The 18,324-nt window shown below is 46.0% G+C and overlaps 1 protein-coding gene across 1 annotated transcript in view; it reads right to left on the bottom strand.

Moving 5' to 3' along the window:
* Positions 1–338: 338 nt before the first annotated feature.
* The window catches only part of LOC142567998 (uncharacterized), a 51,985-nt gene continuing 33,999 nt past the window's right edge, over positions 339–18,324 (bottom strand). The window contains exons 2-3 of the mRNA XM_075678088.1: positions 3,175–3,587; positions 339–447 (exon numbers count right to left, since the gene is read on the bottom strand). Of these exons, the coding sequence (XP_075534203.1) occupies positions 348–447; positions 3,175–3,587 (513 nt within the window). The 3' untranslated portion in view covers positions 339–347. The remainder of the gene's footprint in view (positions 448–3,174; positions 3,588–18,324) is intronic.

The following is an 18,324-nucleotide window of genomic DNA, read 5'->3' as shown; positions in this document are numbered from 1 at the left end:
GAGGAGGTGTCCAACGGCTCAGCCGACGTCGCCCACGTAGGCCACGAGTATGTGGAGCAGGCTGCGGAGTGGGGAAGGCAGGCTTGGGTAGGAGCACCACTTCCGCCGTGTCTTCCTCCTGATAGCAGAACGTGCTCAGGAGACGCCAACCCTTGCCACCGTCCTCATCTTGCTGCTCGCAATACATACCGTGAGTGCTTGTACCACGCCACTGCAGGCCGCCTCCGAATACTTCTGGATGAAAACTATATAGACGGCGCAAGGCTATAACTCTCTGGACTGGAACGGCTTCTTTTAACCGTTGGTCATTCTTCCATCAGTAATGCGTTTCAGCGGAGTCAACTATTTCACTGCTCCGAAGCTGTCCCACGTAGATGACAAGGGTGAAGTCTGTGACAACCAAGGCGTTGCTGCATTGTTGGCCGACGCACATGACAAGGAAGAAGCCTGCACCAAAGTTTACGAAAGACGATTACGAATGTGGAAATACACAGGCTGGTGGCATTCTAATAATCCCAAGCTAATTAATATATCTTTATATTTCTTTCGCATGAAAGAGCGATGAAACGAAGAATGCTAGGCATAACTTTAAGAGACAGAAAGAGAGCGGTTTGGATCAGAGAGCACACGGGTATAGACGACATTCTAATTGACATGAAAAGAAAAAAATGGCGCTGGGTAGGTCATGTAATGCGTACATAACCGTTGGACCATTAGGGTGAAAGAATGGGTACCAAGAGAAGGGAAGCGCAGTAGAGGACGGCAGAAGACTAGGTGAAATTAGGAAATTTGCGGATGCTAGTTGGAATCGGCTGGCGCAGGACAGGGGTAACTGGAGGTCGCGGGAAGAGGCCTTCGTCTTGCAGTGGACATAAAATCGGCTGATGATGATGATATTTTTTTCGCAAGCAAACTTTGTCTTCCTCTCGCGAGCAACCTAAGGCACGGGGGTCGCCAACAGCAGTTCGGCAACCCTTACTCCAAGCTCCAGCTAGCCTCGCATTGTGAAGTGGAGCAACTGGCAACATTGTATGTCACGTTGTACTCCGGTTCCTTGCTAATTGTCACGATTCAGTGCTAAAAAAACTGACATTGTCAAAGACGGTTGGCTGTGGGCTTTCTGCTCAATGTGTAGGGGCTAAATATTCGCATGCTGAACGACCAGATAGCGGAAGGCCGCACTGGTGATCGACTGAAGGGGTCACTGAGCATCAGAAACAGACATCCCGATTTTTGAGGAATATTGCGCTCTCTCTCTCTCTCTCTCTCTCTCTCTCGCACAGACGCACACGCGCTCACCGCAAGCAGCCGTCTTAAACTAATCTGAACACAATTTGCATACATGCGTGGAAGATTTATAACATCACTGTGCTAGAGAAAAGCGCGACCACGCAAATTTTGTGCTCATTTCAGGCTCTATTATCTATCGCAATATCAAAGTTTTATAGTTTACTGCTGCTGCTGAAAGGTGAAAACCTGACATCATGTTTACAGGTCGAACACAACTGGAGTGGAAGTGGCTCGTAATGCTCATCGATCCATGAGGTGAGCTCTCTTTTCTGCTTGTGTGTGGCCTTGTTTCTTTACGTTTCCTCAAACTCATAGGCTGAGTTATCTCAAATTACACGCACAGTTAAAATATATTTCGATCATACGGAAATTGCGACTTCTAAATAAACAATGCTATTCCCGGTACTTCGCAGAATGACTTGTGAATGTGCTATCATTAACGGATTGTGTGGAAAATTCTCGCAGCGCACATCTATGTGAGTTTAAGAGCATAGAACCGTCGAGAAAAAACTACAGCAACAAGCTCGCCGCACTTTGTAATTTACAGATCACATGGCGTAGAGATGTGTGCGCGCTAGTCTTTGGCAATTGGCCAATCACTGCCTGTCTAATTGCGTTTAGTGGCCTGAGGAGCACGTGATAGAATAGGAAAGCAAATTCAGCTTGCATATTATCTAGGCAGATTGCGCAACCACACATCGGCAGTTTGAGTTGGGCATCCGCAACAGCTCTGCGTACGCAGGGAACCAGTGGAGGCGACAATGCGCATGCGCAATATGCAGGCGCACGCACGGTCCCTTGCGTGCGCCCGCAGTTTATTTTTCTTTTTTTAAGCTGGGCGTAACGCCCGCTGCGGGCTCTGCGGCCTTTGCGGGACGTTCTCGCGTGTTCTCGCGTGTCCACGAGAGCGCACTTTTGGATATTGTTCTGGCCGAAGGCCTGACTCCGGCTTGTGGTTTGACTTCGTGGCGGCTGATATTGGTTACGCAGTTTCAGAAGCTGGCATATAGCGGCGCTGAGTAGCTCACTACCAGCTCCTGCGCGTGCAAGTGAGTAATCTCCTTCTCAACTTTTGCGTCCGGCCAACTATTGCCGCTTCATGCGCGAGTGCTTCGCTGCGTACGCGCGACCTCGCGAGCTACATACGTGGGTGGTTGCGGACGCCCGCATAAAATGCCTAATGAAAAAGCCGTTTGCATAAAATTTTGTCGTTCATCTATATGATCCAGTTTAATGCACAAACATTTTTGCGTTGTTTTACGTGCCAGAACTACGACCCAGTGATGAGTCACACCACTCCGGCATTTATTTTAGCACTCGCGATTCATTGCGCTGCACCGAATGTATCTTGCACGAGCGTTTTTGTATTCCACCCTATCGGAATTTGCCTCCCCCCTGTCTAAGACCGATCCCTGGACCTCGACCTCTGAAGAGCACCGCATAGCCACTTGGCTACCCTGACTGCTTATTAGCTCGCCATCTCTTAGTTGCTACTGTTATTCAGTTTTTCTTCAAAATGTTGAACCACGGTCACTGCGTGGACAAAATATATGTACAAAAGATGGATAGATAGGCTGCAGACAAATAGACTTCTGTGATTATACGTTTCGTGTGGTTTAATATATGTAAAACCGTGTAAATGACTGTTATAGATACGTACTCAGCATTCTATACCCGCAGAAACCAACTTTAAGACTAAAATGAATAGGCAAGCACATGGGGTGACGGTTTCATTTTTTCTCATGAATATTGTGAAGCGCTTTCCGAAACAGTTGAAGGGTAGAAAATCTGCATGGCGCATCTTAGATTCAATATAAAGATATCCCGCTGCGCTATCTGCGCCTATCAACTAAACTTAACGGCAGCGCAGCTACATACACTCACCGCGAATGAATAAACATCCCTTGCCAGGGCTCTGCAGGAGCGCAGCCTTTCCTACCGGAGCCAGAAGCACGGTACGATGCTGGAGTTGCCAGGTGCTGCTGCTGATCCCAGAGTGCAGCCCGACATGGCGTCGAGCCAGAAGCACGGCAGGATGCTGGAGCTCCCACCTGCTGCTCCTGCTGATCCCAGAGTGCAGCCCGACATGGCGTCGAGCCAGAAGCACGGTAGGATGCTGGAGCTGCCACCTGCTGCTCCTGCTGATCCCAGAGTGCAGCCCGACATGGCGTCGAGCCAGAAGCACGGTAGGATGCTGGAGCTGCCACCTGCTGCTCCTGCTGATCCCAGAGTGCAGCCCGACATGACGTCGAGCCAGAAGCACGGTAGGATGCTGGAGCTGCCACCTGCTGCTCCTGCTGATCCCAGAGTGCAGCCCGACATGGCGTCGAGCCAGAAGCACGGTAGGATGCTGGAGCTGCCACCTGCTGCTCCTGCTGATCCCAGAGTGCAGCCCGACATGGCGTCGAGCCAGAAGCACGGTAGGATGCTGGAGCTGCCACCTGCTGCTCCTGCTGATCCCAGAGTGCAGCCCGACATGGCGTCGAGCCAGAAGCACGGTAGGATGCTTGAGCTGTCACCTGCTGCTCCTGCTGATCCCAGAGTGCAGCCCGACATGGCGTCGAGCCAGAAGCACGGTAGGATGCTGGAGCTGCCACCTGCTGCTGATCCCAGAGTGCAGCCCGACATGGCGTCATGGTGGCACTTGAGCTGGAAGACGTGGCCAGGAGACCTGCTGCAGTCCTTGTGGCGCCCAGGCAGCCGGAGGGATAACGGGTTGGTCGATGCCTTCTGCGTAGCCCAGCTATCACCACGTCGGATGCGGACTGACGCTGGAAGGCGGACCCGGTCAATGCGCCATTGACGTCTTGCGTGAGGGTGCATTTGCATCCTGGAACGCGTGAAGGACTCCTGAGCGACTGAAGGGGCCATCGTCTTTGAGGTACTCGCTTGGTTGGCTGGTTGCTCTCGTGGAGCGTCTCGTGGAGCGTCTCGTGGAGCGTCTCGTGCAGCATCGAACGCCGAAGGGCGCTTCGTCTTTTACTCGCACGTGATCCTTGCACGCATGCGACTGGCATCGCTCTGGATATTTTTATGAATACGAGTATGGAATGGTGTTATTTGCAGAGTAGATTGACATCGTTTAAAGCTCTTCCCAAATCCATCTCAAGTGCGCCAGATTCATGTGTTACCTGCTTTGAATTATCCATCACTTATGCGAGCTCAAAAAGAAAAAAATTATAGTGTGCATTTTGTTATATACTGGCTATATACAGTAGCTGCAAGTGCCCTCTATCCAAAGAACTCATGGATGTGACTAGCCTGGCTGCGCCTGGGCGGGGAGGGGGGGGGCTGCTTTTGAACATAATAGAATACAAATATGTGTACCTGTAATGCGTTCCGCATGTGTGTTCTTCATCAGTGGTAATCAAAGCCATCCAACGCGTCCCGGAGTGCCGATCACGAATCCACTCATAACAATTTTTGAACAAGGTTCCTAATCCCTTCTTCCATTCTATATGTCACCATTTTATGTCGGTGTCCTCATTTCTATATTCTTTGCCTGTTGATCGGCAAACACTTCATTAATGCGGCCGTCCTCGTTCCGCGTTTCCTCGGGAATGTCGTACAGAGAATAGGGGGCAGCCTTTTACGAAAGTTATTTTACCCCCGATCGGGACGTCACATTATACGTGCCAGTCTGTGCAGAAAAGGAAGTGAATGGGGTGCGTTCAGAAACTAAATGCAATGTTGTGTCAGAATATGGAAGTTCGCTTAACGTGCTCTGAACCATACTTTCTTTCGAGCTATATATACACATATCTTGGACGTCGCGCTCACATGAAAGCGTGAAGGAAGGCTTAAAGTTAATCGGCAGTCTGTATCTTTTTTTCAGGTGAATAGCGCAAATGAAGTAAATATCAGTATCTCAGCAAGAATGACGAAGCGTTGTACATCTAACGAGGACCGATTTGATTTGCATTGAATTAGCGTATGAATAAGGCGTATGAGTGGCTTAAATAGTGCAATAATTGACAGACAGTGATGCAGGGCAAATGTAACACGTGTTCATTTGAACGCTCCTTTTGCACTAAAATAACAAAAAGACAAGAACGAAGGATAATTGTGTGGTTTATTCAGCTTATTGATGTAGGCTATGGGCATCCGTGTGAAACTTTAGTGGGTGGGTCTGGCTGAAGCTTGACCGCCTGAGTTTGTTCAAATCGCACCCACAAAAGTGTGCACGAGCGTTTTCGTATTAATGCACTATCGAAATTCTGCGGACGTGGCCGGCAGTTGAAGCTATTACCTCGTGCTGTACTTCAGAAGGCCACGAATCATTCCTAAACACATTTCGACAAGATCACGGAAGTGGTTTATCCTAAGTACAAGGACAGGCTTCGCGCACCAATTGCCCTGTCGGTTACGCTGCCCCTTGACGTCTAAGAGTGGCGGTTCCCTTCTTAGCTCGAGTTCGAGAGTTCGATTGCCAGAAGTGGCGGCCGCATTCCAGTGTGTCAGATCAAACCGACGGAATGAACCTTAATGAAATGGCGAATTGTGATTAGTTGATTCTTCAATTTACTTTATTCGCTGTAATTTTGCCGCTCAGTATGTGCCACTGTGTGCGTGTGCCCGTCCTTGACCGATTCTCCTGAGTTCTCGCATTGTCACAAACCCGAAATGTGTTTTCATACGTGTCGTACTTTTCTGTTCACGCACTTGTCATCCCCAGTCTTCCCTCGACAAGAGTCATGCGTAGCCTTTGTCCTCGTAGACATTTCTGCGCAGACGTCTTGCATCGTGCATCCGCCTGATTGAGACTGCATTTCGATATAGCCTGTGAACGATACAGTGCTTAAGCATACACATTTCATGACTGTGATAAAGTTCTGAGCTTTGTGGTGCACATTCCACGAGATTACACGTTGCATATGATGAAAGTAAACTCAATTGTACTGATGGCCGATGGATGCAAATCACTTATTTAACCGCTTTACTAAAGCTTCGCTTCCCATAGATTCAAACATGTGCGTTGGGTCTACGTAATCATTTTTTCGTCCCTAATGGTGTCGTAATTTTTGCTCGCGGTTGCACACTGTGTGCATTATAAGAATATGAATTGCACGTGGAATAATTCGCCAAACTGAACCGTTCGAACTTCAAAGTGTTGCGTAACTTAAGCGTGCGCCTTAGTTTTAGCTCCCCTGCAGTGGACATGTGGCTGTACTGTAATGGAAGAAGAACGAGGAGAACATGTAACTGCGAAACCTTGCGTCGTTTTGTTGGCGTATTTCCAGTCGATTTGGAGCATTGCACCGGCCCCGACTTATTTTTTTTACAACTTATCGCCTTTACGACGCGCATATTGATTAACTGAAATCAAATATGGATTATTCGCATAGTTGTGCACAAAAGAAAAGTGGAATAATAACAATTAAGAACAATGCCCAGCAAGTAGGCACTACCTCTCCAGAGTTATTCATTTCATTGGTGAAAAAAAATATTAAAACTGGTAGATTTAGAATCTTAACGTCTAAGGATCAATGAGAAATATACGTCATGAAGGCTGCGATTTTCTGCTGACGCTGCGTAGTTCAGTAAGTCGAGATGTGACTTAAATGACTGAAGACTTGAATGTGGATAAGTATTGCAGCGCCACAGTGGCAATGGCAACCGTCAAGTGGGGACACATGTCGGCCTACGTGAAAGATGGCTGTTAAGCCGCGACAGTTTCTCTTTATTTTCATGCTGTCCCTGATTGAAGGTTGTAGCTGCATCTCGTGAGCTTGCGCAGTTAAGTTTTGTGTGCACCTTCTTTTCCGCCCCTCTGCGACCTCTCAGTTGATAGTCGGTGTTTCTGTTGTCCGTTTCCCTCTGTTTGTGTCCGCGTCTACATGCTTACCTTTTTTCTAATGTGAAACACTATCGCTGACGCGTGGTGTGCATGTAGGCGGGTAGAAACTGTTCCGAGAACATTTACCGTCGTATACCGTTACTTTATTTTTTGCTGATGTGGGCAAAACGATGTTCGCCGCTGTAAACAGCGATTGCGATGCTTCCAACCAGCGAGAAGCAAGAGGACAGGTACTGAAGTCCAGAATTCCTAGGCGAAAAAGTCTTCTTAGGAAGGCTTGTTTACGCCTTAAATACATTATTCAGTTTGGCACTACGTGTTACCAATGTGAATCACGTCTCTATTCTTTCTTTGCTACACGTCACCTTCGCTTCATTAAGGGGAATAATGTACAATTGACCGTGGGCTTGCCAGCTATAGGCTCATTCAAAAAAGCACGGGAGTTCCCCTTACAATTTTGCGGGAGTAAGGGCATTCCCTCACGCTAGGTTAGACAGGACGCAAGCAGTACACTTCAGACAATTACAAACAGACTCTTACAGAAACCCTAGACCCATGCACGCCATGTATCCAGACATGTACACTACAAACAGATGCACATCGTGTGGCGAGGTTGCCACACTAAATCACATGTTATGGGAGTGTCGGGACCTAACAAACAAGTCGGGCAGTGCTGACCCCTCCGTCTCTTCCACCGCCAGCCTCCGGTCACGCTGGATGACCGCACTGCTCAGCTCTGACCTGACAGCACAACTCTGGGCCGTCCAGCGAGCCGAGGAAGCCGCTTCGAGACAAGGTCTCGGAACCGCGTCCGCGGCGGGTGCCCAGACCCACTAAAAAGACGCCGGACTCAAATCTTGCTGATTTGAAATAAAAGTTTCCGTTCTCTCTTTCCTTACAGTTCAATACCCGTAGAAAAACACGCGAGTTTCGTACCCTGATGGCACTGGCTACCATTGTACCTTTCGAAACGATCGTTCTACTCTCCTTAAAAAATGAAGTGGTCGCGCAAGCCGACAGTTTGAGGACTATGGCCTACACCAAATTGACCTTGCACTCATAAGTGGTGATAACTCCAAATGTAATAATACTGCTCAAGCTCATTGCTCCATTGCATGAATATATTCCCAAAAACTGACATTCTCTGTTTTACTGTTGTAGCATGCAATCACTTAACATTCTACGATAAAGACAAAAAGAGGAGTGGAATGATTTTATTTATTAATTCATTTATTTATTTATTTATTTAATTATTTATTTATTTATTTATTTATCTATACAATACTGCGGACTCATGGTCCAAGCAGGGCGGTCGATACAAATACAAAAGAAAGAGCAACAATAATACAGGTTCGGAAAGGTTACTTCATAGTTTGATCACTTGCTTTTATAAGGTAGTTCCATTTACTAATCGTTCTCGGGAAATAAAAAAAAACTTAAATAGGTCTGTGCCAGCAAAATATGGGGTGAGGGCGTTTTCACTGAGGTGTCTGGTGGGCCTGCTAGATAAGGGTGCCAAATATATTGATCTATCTTGCGCTAGCTTGTTTTCTAAGAGTTGGGAAAGAAATTGTAATCTAAATGTTTGCCTTCGTGCCTGTAATAGGGGAATGCCATTTTCTTGCATTACATGAGAAGGCGAGTCTAGTGTTGCAAATTTATTAAAAATAAACTTTACGGTCTTTCTCTGAATACGTTCAAGACAATCAATGTTGTGCTTAGGATCCCATATAATGCACGCATATTAGAGTCTTGGCCGCACAAGAGCAGTGTAGCAGAGCAGCTTAACAATAGAGGGAGCAGTTTTAAGTTCATGTTTAAGGACACAAAGCTTGAGGAAGGTAGATGACCAAACATTATCAATATGAAGATTCCAAGACAGATTGCATCCATGAGTTAAGTGCACCGTTCATATAGCATATACGATGTTTTCGAATTGAAGCGACTGTTCCTTGTTATGCCTTCGTTTTGTCATTTGTATTATGTACGTATCCTCCTCTCCGCTGTTCCAAGCTTTTATTGTGCATGTGACGGGAATTTCCTGCATTATTGAATTTCATTTCTTGGACCCATAACTAGCCTACAGCTAAGGGTCCAAACAGTACTGGACACACTTTTATTGTGTTTTCATGGATACATAAAGAATTTGAATTTCAATTTGACACCATGCTTGATTAATGCTACTCGTGTTTTCTGCGCCATATTTTCTCATTTAGGAACGAAATGTATCTAGTTGAACACACTGACGGGTGATGAGTAAAAACACGGGACAAGTTCTGCTTAAGGTGATCGCTATGGCTGTAGCTGCGGCCAAATTTATTTCTTCGATCGTGGCAGTAGCAACATCAGCGATAGCAGCAGCGATACGAACCGTGCAGGAGATGAGATGCATCTCTAACTGGCGTGGTAAAAGGGCACTAATTTTATTTGTCTGAACAGGTTCGGAATATATATGTTGTAAAGTTCGCACTCCAATGCTATTCCTCTTCGCTCTTCCTCCGTGGTCCGAGCTGCACTCTGCCTACCGTGAAGGGTGAATAATAAAAAAAGCAAAAACTACAGGGTCTCTTAATATCTGTCTTAAGAGGCGAACGGCGAAAGCCTACTCTTCCTCCTCTTATCATTCGCCTCTTTCTCTTTGCCTCTTCTCTTTCGCTTCTTTTTTTAAGTAATTACTGCTCACTACTAAGCATTTGTAGTCATTTGTAATCAATTGGGGTCATTAGAAGCCGTCGTTAGACATGTTGGTCATATCCTAGTCATCAGTAGTCATTACAAGTCATTTCAGTCATTATTAGTCATTACTGGTCATTACTAAGTATTTTTAGACATTTATAATCAATTGTAGTCGTTACAATTCGTCATTAGACATTTTGGTCATTTCATAGTCATTTCAGTCTTTATTACCCATTACTGCTCACTAGTAAGCATTTTAGTCACTTGTGATCAAGTGGGGTCATTACAAGCCGTCGTTAAATATATTGGTCATTTCGTAGTCATTGGTAGTCATTTTAGCCATTACTACTCATTACTAGACATTTCTAGTCATTTATAATACATTGTGGTCATTACAAGCCGTCGTTAGACATATTGATCATTTCGGAGTCATTAGTAGTCATTACAAGTAATTATTAGTCATTATTAACCTCTACCAATCTCTTTTACAACGTTATCATTCACTAACTGTCACAATCAATCATGTTCATTCTTCAATCTGACTTTATTCTGTCTTCATATGGCGTGATGACGCTTCGGTGGACACTCCGGCGGTCAGGTCTGCTGACGCAAACTTCACCATGAACCTAGAAAGGCGTTCGCCTTAATGCAATCGATCGAAAGGAATTCTCGCGTTATATCGGCTCAGGTTACCTCAACCAGTCACAGGAACCCATACGGCTGCTTTCCTTTTTTGTCGCGGTGCTCGTAAATTCGACGCTATTAGCCCGCAGATCCTTCAGCCACTAACGTGTGACGTCAGAGTGGGGACACCTGCTCTGCTCGAGTTTTCAAAATGCGGGTCTGCGTGTTTGCGCAACAGTACATACGGAATCTTGCAGGACGCTATTTCCTGCGAAATCGAGTGGAGTCGCTGCCACGCTTAGCGTGCACTCCCGTTTTCTGCTATATAGTCACAAGTGTATACAGGTGCGTCTACAGCGTTGGTAACTCATCATTGCCGTTCGGATTATTTATCGGACCTCTTTAGACGATGAACTGCGGCATTCGGTCTTCAGCTACTGCGTCTGCGTTGCAATACCTTGTGCTTTTTTTCTGTCCAGCGCGTGCTAAGTGTTTCGCTCCATTGGCCACAGACATCCCAATTTTGTTGCTGCCCAGCGCATTAAGCAGCTCATCAAAGACGTTTGATGCATTTCTCAGGAAACTAAGTGCTCGCTGCGGTGCGTGTATGCATGCCATGCTGTAGCAGCATTGACCCGAAATCCGGTCTGGAACGTCTGGTGGTAGGGCGCGCAAAATTAGTGGGCAAAACAAAGGCTCACAGTGTTGTGCTGCTATGCTGACCTTCGCGAGATAAATTTAATTGAACTTCGTTACTTCCGTACAGACACAGCTCGCCTCTGGAAGTCAGTCAGCTCAGTCGGTACTCTTTCTTCCTGCAGGTGACGTTCGTCCAGCAGTGAGAATTAGCGCTATAAATACAGGTGACATTACCTTTGCTTTTCGATACCATTTTCCATTTTCGATATACCTTGCTCTGTAAGCGCGCCATGCGTATATAAAAAAAAAGTTGGGAAGCTCAGGTTGGCTCGTACTTTACCAAATAACTACGTAGCTGGAGCACTAAACACACTCGAGAAAGATAAAGGAGGGGGCAGGGGGTAAATGTATGAAGGTGCAATCGAATGTTCACAGGCACTCCTGTGTTTCTTTTTTATAACAATATCTTTATTTCTACATTGACAAAGTGATGTCTTCCAAGTGGTATCCGGAAATATGAAAGTGCGCTGAACAGAAATTGTCCTTTGCGAAGCTAACGAAACAATATTTTTTGCAATATGAAGTGGTAATGAGATTCAGTTGCCAGAAAATAATGTAAGGCAGTCTTGACGTTTGCGAAACATGATAGAGCACGGTGGCTAATGTTCAAGATAAGCCGCTTCTCAATGAAAAAATTGCTAGATTTTTTTCTGGTCAGAAAAAGTTTTATATATGCAACACCGACTGGAATTGTGAGCGAAATCTTGTGTGAGCGAAATTTTTTTGTGTGTGTGATCTTCTTCTATTTCAAAAAATGCGTAGACTCTAATTTACTTGCTCGGCGCGATGTTTTATGACTTAGTCACGAGATCTTGTCTCTGTCCTCCATGGCCGTGGTTATATCAATTTTCTTTTGTGATTAACAGCAAAATTCTGCGATTTTACGTGCCAGAACCATAACATGATTATCAGGCACCCCGTAATTAAGGACTCCGCATTCATTTTTACGAAGGAGTGGAACGACCTTAAACGCGACTTTCCTGATATGGGTCCAAAACAGCATTAAGCACTGGAGTGAGCCGCAGGTAAAGGCACTCTGCTTTGAGCTTGTAATTGCAGTTTAGAAGTGTGATAGGACACCATTGTCTTAGATTGGTGCTTCTGGACTCATCCTTAAAAAGGAAAGTGATTAGCCCATCTATTTGAGACGCTGGCAGCCTCTTTGTTAGTAGCCCATTCACCAATCGGAAAGGCTTCCGTAACAGTTGCCTGAACTTAACATAAAATTCGACTGTGAAACCAACGGATCATGGACTGCGATTATGCTTCATAGACTTTAATGCCGAAAAGAGTTTTTCCTCAACTGTGGCTGAGTCGCAAATTTCCGGCGGCTCAGCTGGTGCAACAAATGGAAGAGCAGCTCGAGTGACAGCTGGTTCACGACATAATTTCTTATAGAACGGCCTCGCCAGCTCAAGAACTCCATCTGGTGAATCGCTTGGACCTGCTAGGGAAGAGAGAGTCTAGATCTTCCTTAAAAGACCCTTACGGAGGACATTTCTGCTGCGCACCATGCTTCCAATTCTATAGCCCTTAAGCCATCCCAGCGTCGCTGTAGGAGAATCCGATGTTTCTTTCGGAGTGAGGCTAATGGTGGGGGAGTTACCACAGGACCGCACAACAGCGGTATCGAGCGTAGGAGGATTGCATCAGAGTCGATTGTAATCTCCTCGCCTGCTCGACGCTTGTCCCAAGTCCTGAAGTTCTCGCGCACACTTGCCTTCACTTCCTCCCATTCTCTCCCTTCTATATTCTATCTGTTGTGGAGCGAGAGAAATAGAATGGACGATACCTATTTGGTTGCCCGCTTGTCCTTTAAGACCCGTGAGTTTAGACGCCACAGTCTCTTCCCTTGCGATACCAAATACGAAATGCAAACCGCGTAGTTAGGAAGGAGTGGTCTCTAAGGGCCGAACGAAATAACCGGAAAGAATGCATACTGAAAGACGGTGATGATGAGACATAAATCCATCGATTCAGCTCTTCCCCCCTCACCCTGCCGAATTCTTTCCAAAGTGTCCACTGCGAAGCGCGCACCAAGCGTCGACCAGTGGAAGCCGATCCAGAACGAGCTCTCGCACTACTAAATCTCCAGCACTATCTTTAAATATTGGACTAGCGCTATTGGGGGCGAGCTCCGCCACTGAAAATGGTGGCGCCGCCGTCGGCGTGACGTGGCATAAGGGATCACGTGGACACTGCGGCCGCCTCTTAAAGTCCAGCTGGGCTGCGATCCTGAATAAGTGGTGAGGCTTTACCGCCTTGGGTGCCTGCTTGAGAACATTTGAAAGTACTATAATAGGTAGCGGCTGCCTTTGGAGGTGTGCAGCATGGTAGGCTACTGCTCGGTGCCGCAGTGCCGGACGTACGCAACGGAGCCCGGTGTCAGCCTTATTCACACGTAGCCACAGGACAAGGAGCTGCGTGAAGCTTGGCTCGCGAAACTTACAACCGGCAGACAGCCATCGGCTACAACTCGGGTATGCAGCAAGCACAGATGAGAGGAAGATTTCCGCGACGGCGCGGGGACTGCGATCTTCGGTGAGTAGCAGAAAACGCGCACTGACGCGCTCGCCCACGCCCGCTGCCCTAATGTCATGACGGTTTGGTCTATGTACTTGTTGATGCTAGATACTGGCAGGTTCACTGGAACGAAAAGGGAGCGGTAAAACCCACATTTAAAAAAAAAGGCATGGCATATGGTCATGTTTGCGTACTGAATCAATGCACTGGATCAGGAAAAAGAAGCAGAGGGAAATCGCTCGCTGAGAAGACCGATAAACATACAGTGCGACGCAGCTTGAGAAATAGTATTGAAATGTCCAAGAATTTAGAAGACAAAAAAAAAAAGGTTGAATCGTTGCGACGGCGCATCACAGTCGCCGTAGTCGTTGAAGTCTCTGTAAAAAAATTATTTTTGAACAGTTCTGATAGGATCTATGCAACAATGGTTGCTAGTGCACTGTCAAATGCTCATATGCTGCTGCATAAAGCTCACGGCACGGTGCAAAAACGAGCTCACAGCGAAAGCTAAACATTGTGCGCGGACATGCATGCAGACGCGCAGTCGGTCACTGCGAACCGGTGCGATCGCTCCGTTCAGGCTTGATTGTATTATGATCCATTTAGTTATACTCCAAAGATAGTACGTTTTGAAGAGTGAAATCTAATCCACGAAGGCGGAGTGGTGTTTCTATGGTTCGCAATTGCGTAATATTGTTAATATTTACTTCAATCTTTCCCGATTGGCATAGATTACTTTTCCAGGGGTACAATAAGTGTTTAAAATGCGAGTAATTCGTTATAGCTGGTACAGAGAATTCTCGCAGAATCATTGACATCCGAAATCGTGCAGCTATGAACAAGGGCGATGAAGAGAGAATGTGAATGGCTCGGTCAAATATCGACGCCTTCCCCAATGAATCAGCCGTTTCATTTAGAACTAGATCTGTAGACCCAGGTACCCAGACTAGAAGTATATTAGTTAAGCGTTGAGGTACTCAGCATTTAAACACTCGCAGAACCTGAGATTCCTTACGTGCTGACAGTGAAGTACACAAGGATAAAGAAAGAGTAACAATGACTACATAAGTTATTGTTGAGCTTAACTTACGAAGGGCCAGGACTACTGCTGAGAATTCTGTACGAAAAGTTAGTACAAAGTCTGGAAGCCGCTGCGTAAACGACCAATCGAGAATAGGGCTGAATATGGCATTACCAGAATTTTTCTTGGTTCAGTGTGGCATGTCTCTATGACAAATGTTTGTGATCTTATTAAACACTATTTCAGAATAGCGCTTTACATTCGGTAAGGCAGGTGTTTTGCCTTACTCGGAAAAGCATTGTCAAATTCTATGTTAAGAGAATTATGTTAAGAGAACGTTTTCGTTGTTGTAAGTGCATGAGCTTCGAAACAAAGTCAGTTGATCGCTTTGTCGGTCCTTAACGTGAGCTGTCATAGGCGTTTTCTTCGCAACTACCGCTGCTGTCCCCGGTGCCGTTTCGAGAAACAGCCGGCCCACCTCTCGACGCTCGAGGCGTCCGCAGGGGCGCAGCCGTACGCACCGGAGCCTGAAGCACGGTGGGAGGTGGAACACGTCCGGACGGCGGAGCCATACGAGCCCGGCGTGCCCCGCATCTTCAGCAGGTCGTAGTCGCAAGCCAGGCGATGCTCCCGCTGATCCGAGAGAGCATGCCCGAGATGACGTCACGGTGGCACTTGCGCCGGAAGACGTGGCAAGACCAGCTGCAGCCCTTGTGGAGCCCGGACACGAAGGTGGTCGGTCGATGCCTGGTCGGACGATGGTCGGACGATGGCCCAACGTCGGAATAAGAGGGGTGAAGGACAGTGGATGATTACGAGTCGCCGATTATGTTTTGGCTGACGTCGTAGATTGAGACAAGGAGTAGTTGTGACCAAAGGAGCCGTGATCCCGTCTTGCATCGTTTCTTAGCATTGGCGCATACCCACTGAATATGGGGGATTGGCCAAGGAGCAGGCGCTTACCAGTATGTTGAGAATTAAAACAAAATAAATTTGTATAGTAGCGCGTGGGAGTAAATAAATGGGACATAGAAATTAAAGAATATATGTTGCTAAGAATTCTGACGTTAAATAATTTATCATAGGAATTGAAATAACAGAAAAAAATTCATAATTGTAGAAAATCACCAAGGTACTCTTTTTGTTTCTCTAATAAAATTGTAAACTGCCGGAAAAGCATCCCTGGGGCTTGACCCCAGTGAAATTGCCCCAAAAGAAAGAATGGACGGCGAAGTTATCAATAGCCCAAGTTGTCGAAATCAATTTTCTAAGAGTTTTCTGGGTCTAAAAAATCGACGCCACGAGACAAAGAAATGCTCAACACATTTAGGTGCATTTCAAAAATAATGTAGAGGGGACACAGCGACACCAGAGCTGTGTAAGCAAAAATTTAGAGGCGGCACATATCTCACTTTTTAAAGCAAATTTCCAGTTGTCTTGAAGGACTCCAATTATTATTCTATGGGAAACAAAGATGGTGGAATTCATAAGACGATGTTAGCATGGATATTGCAGAATTCGGAGGTGTAGATAAATTTCTGTACATACCTAGCCGCGGTGACATAAGCTAATGTCGGCAAAACAGATATGACCGGGATATTGAGGGATGCTCGTGTGAGTGAATCACCATTTCATTCAAGTGCAACCCACGATTTCGCGGTACTCGAAACAAACATACTTGCTGGAAGTAAGGAGGTGCCATCCAACAAAATATTCGCAATATAATAGAACTTGAAGATGCAGTAAGTGCTGTGCACACAGAGAACCCCAATCGTTCACAGTAACAGCTAATGGCTAATTTTGGCGAAGCTTTCGCAGTGCTCATACAATCGCTAATAATTCTACCTGAAATATGGGTGGGAAGTCGGGAAGGCGAAGAGGGTAAGACCATTGAATGGGTTCAGAAAAGATCAGCACTGCTGCCTTCTCATTGCACAGAGAAGTGTCAGCACCTCTTATGTTGTCAGTGGCTGGCTGGTGTACACGTGCTCTTGTAATACATTAATTAAATGTCTGCTAGGTAATAGTTTAGCATGATTTGGAAATATGCTCTCAAATTTAATTTTGAGGTCTGGTAAGGCATCATATTTGAATGGTAAACTTGACGTATGGAGACATCCAATTATTGTAACTGTGCTTGCACAAATATTATCTCAGGGCTGAATAATCTCGACCACGGCACTTCAGAAAACTTATACCATTCAGTGACAAATATTGCTTACGTCTCTTCAAAAAGTCCTAAATCTTTAAAAATGCCCACCACGTAAGCGTGCGACACCTGCAATCTAGAGTACGTATATGAGCTTCCTGATATAAAACAGCGTTGGCAACAACCCTAGGTAGCACAAAGCATAAGCGTGAAGCTTCTGTTTCTAAAAGTATGAGAGGTTTATTGTTCTATGCGGCGGCACCGGAAATTAATAAGCAGCCGATTTCAAATGTGGGCCAAACACACATCTCATATACGGTCAGTAAGGGATCCCTGCGTAGTCCACAGCGGCGGTGGCTGAGTCGACGCAACATAGCTAAGGCACGTTCTGCCTTTGTTTTAATATGGTCAGTGTGACTGCGCCAGGAGGGCTTTCCATCATAAATAACACCAAGGTACTTGACTGCGTGAACTTGAGGAATGATTTCCTTGCGATATTTTAGAGAAATACGCACCTGTGCAGGTTGCGGAAAGACTAGTACCGCACTTTATTTGCTAACATTTAACGACATACGTATCCACTCTACCCCATATCTCAATCATTCCTAAGTAATTCTACAACGACTGGTGTAGGGAGTGTACATTAGTTGCGGATGTAAAAATTGCGGTATTGTCCGCGTACACATAAGCGTGTACTTGTGGAGACCAAGTAATTGTACTCAGCAAAATGTTAAATAAAGTGGGGGAAGTAACGGTGCCCTGTGGTATACGCTTCCTTATGTTGAGACGTCGAAAACCGAGTTGATAACAATAAAACTCTCTATCTCTCATTACTTCATTCATAGATCCAAGCGGTTATTCGGGAAATTCGTGCACTAAAGCTTATCGAATAGAATAAGATAAACTACAAAGTCGTATGTTTTTGCCACATCTAGCCTCGCCAAAGCTGCGTACTCTCGTTTGCGGCGAGCAAGTTCAATGCGGCGCTCTAGATCTCCATGGGCGCACCATGTGGTGTGCGCGGGACGAAACCAAACCTGACAAGGACTGAAAAGGGTGTCATCCTGCGTAAGACTTGTTATACGGCTGTGAACGACCCTTTCTACTAATATGACAACGCTGGAAGTAAGAGAAATTGGTCTTATGTTGTCTAGGTTTTTTCTACCTTTTTCATGATCTGCTCCACGGAGACCCGCTCGTGGAACATCGCGAGCTCCGCTTCTTTGTCCTTTCCTCCTATCTATCGTTCTTGCACCTTCAGCAGAAGCCACCTATGAAAGGTGAATTGTATTTTACAAACATGCTTTTATTTTATCGGCACTCTGATACCACGGGCGCCAGCGCGGGTTTTATCTGAACTAGTTCATGATATGTGCACAGCGTGCAGGCTGAATTTAGGCAGGATAAAGAAAAGGCAGTCAGACACGCGGCTGACTAACAACTGAAATCTTTGTGTGAAGGCGCCGTCAATAAAAGGGACGAGTAGACACAAATGGCAAATTCACGCGCAAAAATTCTATGTAAGCCGACCACCACGAGAAGCGA

Source organism: Dermacentor variabilis, unplaced genomic scaffold (assembly GCF_050947875.1).
Source record: "Dermacentor variabilis isolate Ectoservices unplaced genomic scaffold, ASM5094787v1 scaffold_15, whole genome shotgun sequence".
NCBI classification, from domain to species: Eukaryota; Metazoa; Arthropoda; class Arachnida; order Ixodida; family Ixodidae; genus Dermacentor; species Dermacentor variabilis.
This window is presented reverse-complemented; position numbering and strand designations above follow the sequence as displayed.